This window comes from Anoplophora glabripennis, unplaced genomic scaffold, assembly GCF_000390285.2.
Source record: "Anoplophora glabripennis isolate ALB-LARVAE unplaced genomic scaffold, Agla_2.0 scaffold1142, whole genome shotgun sequence".
Classification (NCBI taxonomy): Eukaryota; Metazoa; Arthropoda; class Insecta; order Coleoptera; family Cerambycidae; genus Anoplophora; species Anoplophora glabripennis.
In genome coordinates, this window is record NW_019417238.1 from 84,061 (window position 1) to 95,230 (window position 11,170).

The 11,170-nt window shown below is 37.2% G+C and overlaps 1 protein-coding gene across 1 annotated transcript; it reads right to left on the reverse strand.

The window, feature by feature from the left end:
• Positions 1–620: 620 nt before the first annotated feature.
• On the reverse strand, positions 621–3,553 carry LOC108913293 (retrovirus-related Pol polyprotein from transposon 17.6; the record flags this gene model as incomplete). The annotated part of the gene is given in 2 exon segments (XM_023456071.1): positions 621–2,022; positions 2,569–3,553. Coding segments are annotated over 2 exon segments (2,325 nt in total), but the record flags the coding sequence as incomplete, so codon positions are not given.
• Positions 3,554–11,170: the final 7,617 nt, after the last annotated feature.

Here is an 11,170-nt window from a genome sequence, read left to right on the forward strand (position 1 = left end):
CGATCTATTGAGATAAACCTGTTGAGATAAATCAAAAATTTGAGGTTTAAATATTATAAGTAAAAATTAACAAATGTCAAATAAGGACAGAGTGAAGATGATGGCAGATAAAAATTCAATATTAGGTTAAAAAAATTTGATAATGTAAATAAAAATAAAAATATTAAACAATAATTCAGGGAAATTAATATAAAATTTGTCAGTAGAATGTTAGAAAAGAAAATAATAGATAATAAAGTGTAAAGTGAAGTGAAGGTGTAAGGACCTTAAGGAATAGTGAGGATCAAGGAAAAAACAAAAGAAGGAGGAAAAAGGAAATTAGTTACAAAATAAAAAAAAAAGAAGGAGTGAGGAGAGTAAAATTTGAGGAATTTAAAAAGTTGGAAATAAGTGGAGCAGGATAGTTAAATCAAAAGGAAATTTGTATTACATGCAAGTATATGCATAGAGGAGCCTCCAGAGGCGAGGATAGAGTGAGGTTGGTGCAGGAAAGTGAACTTCAGGTATCCAGTTTGTTGGAATTGTGAGAGGAGGAACTACTTAAAAAAAAAGTACTTCCAGTAATTTGATTTGTATTCTGAAAGTCTATCAGGGTGTCAAAGATAAGTTGAAAGTTTGANTCTATTATTAACCACACATTCTATCACTGTTTGCAAATAAGCATCATGTTTTGTTGTTTTCCTGATTAATTCGTTATTTATTGGCCAATCACTCTTGTTAGTAGTATAGTTCACATAACTTACTTGTTCATCCTCAGTTTCCTCTGTGCACTTCAAAGGCACCCTTGAAAAGTAGTCAGCTATCATGTTGTTCTTGCCTTTTATGTGTTCTATGGTGTAGTTGAATCCCGACAGATATGCTGCCCAACGTTGCAGTCTGTTTTCATACATCTTGGGAATACCTTTGTGTTCACCAAATAGTGTTATGAGTGGTTTGTGGTCTGTCCGTAATATGAAACGTCGTCCCATGAGGAACTGTGAGCACTTCACCGTACCCCAGTACAGTGCCAAGGCTTCTTTATGAATCGTGCTGTATTTTGCTTCAGCGGGCTGTAATGTCCTCGAGTAGCAGGCTATGGGACGCTCTCCATCAGGCATCTGGTGTGACAGTATTGCGGCAATGCCATAGTCGGAGCTGTCTGTGGTGAGAATTAAAGGTAAGTTGGGGTTAAAATGAGTTAACACAAGATCAGACGCAATTAATTTCTTGATTCTCTCAAAAGACCTTTCACAATCGTCTGACCACTCGAATATCCTGTCTTGTTTCAACAAACTATATATGGGTCTCATAATATGTGCAAAATTAGGTATGAATTTGCTATAAAAATTTAATACACCTAGTAATGACCTTGTTTCTTTTATGTTTTCTGGCTGTCTTGCCTCTAAAATGGCTTTAACTTTACTCTCTGATTTTCTTAACCCTTCCTTGGATATATTATGACCCAAATACTCTAAGGTGTCTTTAAAGAATTCACACTTTGAAAGTTTAACAGTCAAACCAGCGTCTCTCAAGATCATTAATACCTTTTTTAAAGTTTGTAAGTGTTCTGATCTGTTTCTACCCGTTATTAAGATATCATCTAGATAAATACAGACATTTTCTACACCTTGGAATATCTGTTCTATGTATTTTTGGAACTTACCGCTAGCTGGGGCGATGCCATATGGCATTCTATTAATGTGAAACAGACCCTTATGCGTGCTCCACGTGAGCAGCTTTCGTGCTTCGTCGTCCAGAAGAAACTGCATGTATGCTGAACAGAGATCCAGCTTAGTGAACTTCTCGCCTCCATGAAGCTTAGCAAATAACTCTTCGATAAGTGGTAAGGGATAAGTCTCCTCCATCAAATATCGGTTTACGGTCGACTTATAGTCGCCACAGATGCGTATGCGTCCATCCTTCTTTATTATTGGCACTAATGGAGTGGCGTAGTCACTATGTTGAGCGGGCGTCAATATTCCTTGTCGCACCATCTTGTTCAACTCATCCTCCATCTCCTTCTTATAAGCCAAGGGAATCGACCTGGGTTTCAGAAAGACAGGTTTAGCGTCAGGTTTCAATTTTAGTGAGATCTTAGCATATTTAAAAGTACCTATTTTGTCAGAAAAAACTCGTGGATACTTATTTATCAATGATCTGACATCAGCATCCACCCGATCGCTGCTTAAATTATTAATCATTCGTAACTCTAACTTGAATTTATTCATGAAATCACGACCTAGTATGAGAGGACCACCATTAGCTATTACATAAAACCTTACAAAATTACACATGCCGTTATAACAAACATCTACATTAAAATACCCTAACGGATTAAAACTAGTTCCATTATAAGTCTTTAAAATCATATTGTCCTTTTCGAGCCTATAACCACTAAAATCTCTTTCGTACATACTAGCACTAGTACAGGACACGGAGCTACCAGAGTCAAACATCGCGCTATATTCCTTATCATTAATGCCAATGGCTAGCATCAATGGATTGTCTAAGACCTTTTTGCTTGAACTATTGTTAAATAAAGTCATTTCTATTTGTTCGGTTTCCTCACGATTGATGTTGGTTACATACCTGCTTTCTTCCATGTAATTTAAGTTGCTTTTCTTTCTACAGACCTTAGATAAATGGCCCTTAACACCACACGTTCTGCAGATGTATTCCCTGTAGTTGCACCTTCCTGCATGAGAGACTCCGCACACTCGGCAATTTCTTCTAACCTCTCCTGTCACCTTGCGACCATAGTTGGCGCTGTTGCTACTTCCTCCTCCCGGCCTTGACATTTGTCTTCCGTTGCGATGGGCGTGTTCCGTTCGACGGGAAGTGTCGCCCTGCCGTTCAACTGCCGATCCTGCGCCTTGGTGTCGAAACTGCCGCTGCTGCTGTTCTCTAATACCTGAACTATTCCCTTTGCCTGGTCTCGCCTTTCCTCCGATAAAATTTAAATCTCCTTCACCACTACTGCTCCTTTCTTTATCACCTCGTTGGATCTTCATGTTTTCACGCTGGATGGCTAGGTTTTTTAATTTGTCCAGCCCTTCATCAACCTTCTCTTCACACAATCGGTCAAAAACTTCGCCCTTTCTTAACCCCGTTATAAATTTATCTTTCACAATGTCCGTCAACGTATTGTTGAACCCACAATTTACCGCCAAACTGCACACACGTGCGTACCATGCTGCTACGTTCTCTCCGCCATCTTGTTTGGCTTCGTAAAATTTTTTCCTTTCTCTCCACGCACTCACTTGCGGACAAAAATGTTTGTTTAAAATGGCACACAACTCCGCATAGGTTTTGTCTTTGGGTAAGTACGGGTTGCACAGACTTCTCAGTAATAAGTATGTGGTTGGTCCCACTACACTTAATAGATTTGCGACCTTTAATGGTTCAGCGGTGATTCCATTAGCGATGAAGTACTGTTCCAGTCGTTCGCTATATACTGTCCAGTCACCATCGTGGTCAAATTCTGGCACTTGCACTCTTACACTAGTCGCCATCTTTTTTTTTTCGTAGCCGTCCTTTTTACTTTAATCCTCGTCGCCAAGTTGTAGTGTTCTTCGATCGGGANCGGCGGCCTTCAACAGGGGACAGTACACTGGTGCTGTCTTCCTGGACGTCGCAAAGGCCTTCGATACGTTTTGACATGAAGGCCTACTGATGAAAATGTTCACCAACCAATATCCCATATCCTTTACCAAACTCATAAAATCCTACCTACACCACGGAAAATTCCGCATCCAAATCCAAGATTCCCTTTCCACCACCCATTCCATGGTGGCCGGTGTCCCCCAGGGCACCGTCCTGTCCCCACACCTATACACCATTTACAACTCCGACATCCCACATCCCCCCAACACCAACATATACTTATACGCCGACGACCTGACAATCACATCCCAATCCGTAGATCCTAGATATTCCGTCTNCATCTTGGGAATACCTTTGTGTTCACCAAATAGTGTTATGAGTGGTTTGTGGTCTGTCCGTAATATGAAACGTCGTCCCATGAGGAACTGTGAGCACTTCACCGTACCCCAGTACAGTGCCAAGGCTTCTTTATGAATCGTGCTGTATTTTGCTTCAGCGGGCTGTAATGTCCTCGAGTAGCAGGCTATGGGACGCTCTCCATCAGGCATCTGGTGTGACAGTATTGCGGCAATGCCATAGTCGGAGCTGTCTGTGGTGAGAATTAAAGGTAAGTTGGGGTTAAAATGAGTTAACACAAGATCAGACGCAATTAATTTCTTGATTCTCTCAAAAGACCTTTCACAATCGTCTGACCACTCGAATATCCTGTCTTGTTTCAACAAACTATATATGGGTCTCATAATATGTGCAAAATTAGGTATGAATTTGCTATAAAAATTTAATACACCTAGTAATGACCTTGTTTCTTTTATGTTTTCTGGCTGTCTTGCCTCTAAAATGGCTTTAACTTTACTCTCTGATTTTCTTAACCCTTCCTTGGATATATTATGACCCAAATACTCTAAGGTGTCTTTAAAGAATTCACACTTTGAAAGTTTAACAGTCAAACCAGCGTCTCTCAAGATCATTAATACCTTTTTTAAAGTTTGTAAGTGTTCTGATCTGTTTCTACCCGTTATTAAGATATCATCTAGATAAATACAGACATTTTCTACACCTTGGAATATCTGTTCTATGTATTTTTGGAACTTACCGCTAGCTGGGGCGATGCCATATGGCATTCTATTAATGTGAAACAGACCCTTATGCGTGCTCCACGTGAGCAGCTTTCGTGCTTCGTCGTCCAGAAGAAACTGCATGTATGCTGAACAGAGATCCAGCTTAGTGAACTTCTCGCCTCCATGAAGCTTAGCAAATAACTCTTCGATAAGTGGTAAGGGATAAGTCTCCTCCATCAAATATCGGTTTACGGTCGACTTATAGTCGCCACAGATGCGTATGCGTCCATCCTTCTTTATTATTGGCACTAATGGAGTGGCGTAGTCACTATGTTGAGCGGGCGTCAATATTCCTTGTCGCACCATCTTGTTCAGCTCATCCTCCATCTCCTTCTTATAAGCCAAGGGAATCGACCTGGGTTTCAGAAAGACAGGTTTAGCGTCAGGTTTCAATTTTAGTGAGATCTTAGCATATTTAAAAGTACCTATTTTGTCAGAAAAAACTCGTGGATACTTATTTATCAATGATCTGACATCAGCATCCACCCGATCGCTGCTTAAATTATTAATCATTCGTAACTCTAACTTGAATTTATTCATGAAATCACGACCTAGTATGAGAGGACCACCATTAGCTATTACATAAAACCTTACAAAATTACACATACCGTTATAACAAACATCTACATTAAAATACCCTAACGGATTAAAACTAGTTCCATTATAAGTCTTTAAAATCATATTGTCCTTCTTGAGCCTATAACCACTAAAATCTCTTTCGTACATACTAGCACTAGTACAGGACACGGAGCTACCAGAGTCAAACATCGCGCTATATTCCTTATCATTAATGCCAATGGTTAGCATCAATGGATTGTCTAAGACCTTTTTGTTTGAACTATTGTTAAATAAAGTTATTTCTATTTGTTCGGCTTCCTCACGATTGATGTTGGTTACATACCTGCTTTCTTCCATGTAATTTAAGTTGCTTTTTTTCTACAGACCTTGGATAAATGGCCCTTAACACCACACGTTCTGCAGATGTATTCCCTGTAGTTGCACCTTCCTGCACGAGAGACTCCACACACTCGGCAATTTCTTCTAACCTCTCCTGTCTTACCTTGCGACTATAGTTGGCGCTGTTGCTACTTCCTCCTCCCGGCCTTGACATTTGTCTTCCGTTGCGATGGACGTGTTCCGTTCGATGGGAAGTGTCGCCCTGCCGTTCAACTGCCGATCCTGCGCCTTGGTGTCGAAACTGCCGCTGCTGCTGTTCTCTAATACCTGGACTATTCCCTTTGCCTGGTCTCGCCTTTCCTCCGATAAAATTTAAATCTCCTTCACCACTACTGCTCCTTTCTTTATCACCTCGTTGGATCTTCATGTTTTCACGCTGGATGGCTAGGTTTTTTAATTTGTCCAGTCCTTCATCCACCTTCTCTTCACACAATCGGTCAAAAACTTCGCCTTTTCTTAACCCCGTTATAAATTTATCTTTCACAATGTCCGTCAACGTATTGTTGAACCCACAATTTACCGCCAAACTGCACACACGTGCGTACCATGCTGCTACGTTCTCTCCGCCATCTTGTTTGGCTTCGTAAAATTTTTTTCTTTCTCTCCACGCACTCAATTGCGGACAAAAATGTTTGTTTAAAATGGCACACAACTCCGCATAGGTTTTGTCTTTGGATAAGTTCGGGTTGCACAGACTTCTCAGTAATAAGTATGTGGTTGGTCCCACTACACTTAATAGATTTGCGACCTTTAATGGTTCAGCGGTGATTCCATTAGCGATAAAGTACTGTTCCAGTCGTTCGCTATATACTGTCCAGTCACCATCGTGGTCAAATTCTGGCACTTGCACTCTTACACTAGTCGCCATCTTTTATTTTTCGTAGCCGTCCTTTTTTACTTTAATCCTCGTCGCCAAGTTGTAGTGTTTTAGGTCAGGAGTAACTTAAAACCTACTATGATTTATCGTACTCATATATTACGGGGAATGTCGCATACAAAGTTCATATAACATATCAACATTAACCGCAGACACGGAGAAGGGTCCGGCTCCATCACAGGCGAGGCAACCACCGACCCCCTACGTGAGGACGAATCCCCTCCTTCATCGCCGGTACCACGTGACCGCTTCCGCTGACGCAGCTACGTTTCCTGCTTTGTTGCCAACACACCACAATAAATAAGCTTAATGGCAGTTCGATAATCCTCCATTTTAAAATGTAGGTGTTGTAAGTGTCTATCGAGTCTCTTTAGATTAAAAATAAACCTTACTTTTTTATGCCTCTTCTGAAATAAAGAATGATAAGATATGAATTGTCTTGGGATGGGGTGTACTTTGGTTATAACTCCTTGTCTCAGCATTGTTTGAATACATTCCAATATTTGGCCCTGATCCTGACCCTTTACTGGGTTAGGTAATACCTTATTTCTTGATGGTTTTGTGACAAAAGGCAGTCTATATCCTTTTATCCATTTTAAAATTAATTAATTAAATTACTGGTAATTTTTTGCCATTCTTTAAAACAATTTTTCAAACTACCTGCTTGTGTACTTACCTCTAATGTCCTCTTTGCCTCGTGTAGTTTCTTATCTCCCTTCTGCTTTGGTCTGAGGTAGATGCCCTTTCTGTCTCACATTCCTCGGCATGTAAGATGGGCCCTTCCTGTTTAAAGACGTCGGCTGTTGTTTGAACCCATATTTGTTCCTATGGGTTATGTTAGTTTTTTGTTGGTTTATCGTTGTAGCTTTTAGTTCATTACTAGATTTTTGTATTTGTCTTAAGTTTTTATGTTTTTCACTGAATTCTTTTCCCAATAGATATTCATCAATTGGGGCCGAAAAAGCCGTTTCTTTGGCAGATTATGAAAGACATGGAGCTATGTTTGAACGTCTCTCTAGAGATGTCATATAATGAGTGTTTGCGAACATTTTGCTTACATCGCTCAAATGCTCCAAAATTAGGGTATTCTTACTTGAACCTCCTTTAAGTAGCTCATTCATTGCTGTTCCTAGCGCTGTCATGCCCGTACCTATATAATTTTGTATTTGTATCAATCTTCCTTCTCTCTTTTTATTTATTTCTGCTAGAAGGAGGCCTACCTCTGGATTGAGGTTAGGAGCTTTAAGAGCCAAACAATTTTCTGGTTTGGGATATTTCTTATTCAGTGCCTCTGCATTCTCCTTGTCCTCCCCATTCTGTAAAATATATTGCCGCCAAGAAGCAATAGCTGGGTGAAGTGTCTCACCGTCTTTCTCTTTTTCTGAGGGGTCTGTTCCCAAGCATTCTAAGGTTTCTGAATCTAACTTAATATCTAATACGGGCTCCATATTTTGGTTTTGTGAACTTATACCGCTTGGTGAACCCTCTCGTTCTGATCTAATCTGGCTACCGCCATATATTGATTCGATCGAGCTGTCCGAATTTTCTGGTGTCTATGTACCATATGCTTTATTATTCCTGTAGTTTGAGTCAGGTGCCCTCCTACTTGGACTGGCACTGTCTATTCCCCTCGATTGACTCCTTGGACTTCTTGATACATTTTTTGGACTACAAGACCGAGAAGTTTGGTGTCTCATTTCAGTTTTACTTGATCTTTTGGAAAACTTTCGTGATGTATCTGGATCTTCTGGGCTACGTGTTCGAGAGATTCTATTTTTTGTAACCGGACTACATGTCCGACTAACTTTATGTGACGTTTGTGGAGATCTACTTGATCTGCTGTGTTTACTGGTAACTACCGAACGACATGTCCGTATATTTTTATGTGGAGACCGCCATTTTTGTATTCTCAAACATTCCTCTAAAATTTGTATCCTTTTTTCTAGATTTCTGGCTCTCCCGGGGGAGGTCCCAGGAGATCTAGAATGGGATCTTTTCCGTGATTTGTGTGTTCCCATGTTTTATCTGCAAAAGAAAACAAGAAGTTATATTTGCAAAGTATGAAACGCATGAAACGTGTAATCATAACCACACACACAAACATAATGAAGTTAGGTACGGAAGGAACATGGAATAAGAATAAGTGGATAGAAAACGTTTTCTTTAAATATGTGTGATCAGAACCCTGAATGCAAACATTACTACTTAGTGATCTCGAAGGACGGGGCGCTGAAATATAATAGTATTTATTTATACTATGGTAATACGTGGGTTACCATTGAAATTTCTTTGAAGTACTAGAACTTTTACTTTAACGTCCTAGAACATTAAAGTTACATTTTTTGTCCTAAAAATAATTCAAAAAATGGTTCACTATTGAACAGTATGAAATAAAATCAATTTATAAATTTGACTATTAAAAGAATAACTTAAATTTTGCATAAAAACAAACTAACCCATCATACTTATTAACAAATCATTTCAAGTAAAAAAAGAGTAGTTTAAAATAACCAGTACTTTATTATAAGAAAACATATTCATTTTCTAATTTCTTGAATAGAAATGGTTTTTAACATAATTATAACAAAATTTTTCATTTAGGTTCTAAAATGATGGATGAATTGGCATATACAGTGTGGACTTTTATTATTACATATATGAATTATTTGAATATTACTATTGGCAGTAGCTATTTAAGAGGACAATAGCCCAATAATAATCAGTAATCACACAGAATGCTCATTAAGTCAATATAAAGGGTTAAGAAAATATAGCAATTCTTTTACTACTTACAGTATATTTTATTTCTTATATAATCTACAAAATACCATAAACCAAACAAATTGAAACCACAGCGCTTAATTAAACAAACAATAACAAACTGTGTTAAAACAATAATCGATAATACGTTAATCGTAATTACGTCACGGTATTTTCTGTGATTCACTTAAAAACCATTCAAACATGTGGCGCTATCTCTGTATTTTTGTTTCAACTATAAAGACGCCAGCAGCGCCGCGAGTGAATGAGATCCCAAGTTTTTGGAAATTAGCGGGAAGTAGCTAACTAAGCTTTCTATTCTAGAGGGAGAGGGTGTTATGTGATACTGTTCATCCAGAGACAATAGATAACTATAGATAGCTATCTCGAGTGGAGGGGAAGGACTGTAATAAGCATCAGCACCAATGTGCCAAGTGTATCAAGTAGAAGTCATTTAGCGGGACTTTTAAAATATATTGATAATATTAAATAATAAACTTAATTTTGCCTAAAATGATTATATCTCATACTGAGACTGTAAATAATATACCATAAAGAGACAGTATGTCACATTACTTTAAATTTTGAAACGTCATCAAAGTAATGTACAATAGTGTTTTTTTTAAATATATTATCTACAATCTTAGTATAAAATATAATCATTTTAAGCAAAAGTAAGTTTATTAAAACAACCCCTTCATCAATAATCCTTCTACTTCATGGGATTATTTCTTAATTGTTAATGGCAAAAAATACTCAAACTCTAAAATACTAAATACTGCCACAGAAAAGTAATTTCAGACAATATATAAGTGATATAGATATTATTTAAAGTATCGTTTCTTTCTAAAGGATACAATTGCTTATTTTGTTTTTAATTTTACTTACCTAATATGTACTTCAAATGATTTCTTTGCACTGTTGTAAACAGTTTTGTTTATTTTATTAAATAAAATGCATTTGTTTTTTTAATTATTTATAGTAAATTACAATACGCTGACATATTGCAAGTTATATTATACTATAAAATATATAAATTAAAATACTTTACAAGCTAGACCACACAAACACACAAGGTATATATTATAATATAGGCCGTGTTCTTTTATTCAAAATAAGCTTAATATGCCAATTGAAATTCAAGAAATGTTAAATTTGTTTAAACTACACTTTTACTAATAGAAACATGTCTAATACAAATATTTTGATTTCTATATGAACATATGGATATACTATTTAAAATAAAGTAAGCACCTTTATATCTTAATGCAGTTTCAGTAATTGAGTCTACCGCACTAACTGTTCGGTTGGGGTTATACAATCCCTTGAAGTACCTGGTATTGAAATAAATGGATTATCCTCTTCTTCACCTTTAAAGAGAATTGAATTTATTACAATTTATACAGTTCTATAAAAGTATTACTAAATAATCAAATAAAATTCTGTAAAGGACACTGCAAATAAATTCATGCGTTGATTAAAAATAGTACATACTTCAGTCAACGATTTATGTTTATTTTACAGTAGTCACTAATTTATATTGCAAATAACCTCCAATAAAAGAATATACTAATCTATAAATGTAAATTGGAAACATTTTAAAAATTTTAATTCTGGTTAAGTAAATGCGAAATTACCTGGCTGCCTTAATGTGATTTGAACTTCAGAATATATATTGGGTGTATTGCATTCAGTAGAAGTGCTTGGAATAGGATCTGGTACTTCCAAATGAGTTTCTGTTTCACAACTTCCATATTTATAAAGCGAATTTTCCTGTGTCGGACTTTCATGAAAATCTAAAGTACACATACAAAAATATTGACACAATATTTTATTTAGTTTTTATATATTTACCTGGCAAAAATAATATGGGCAA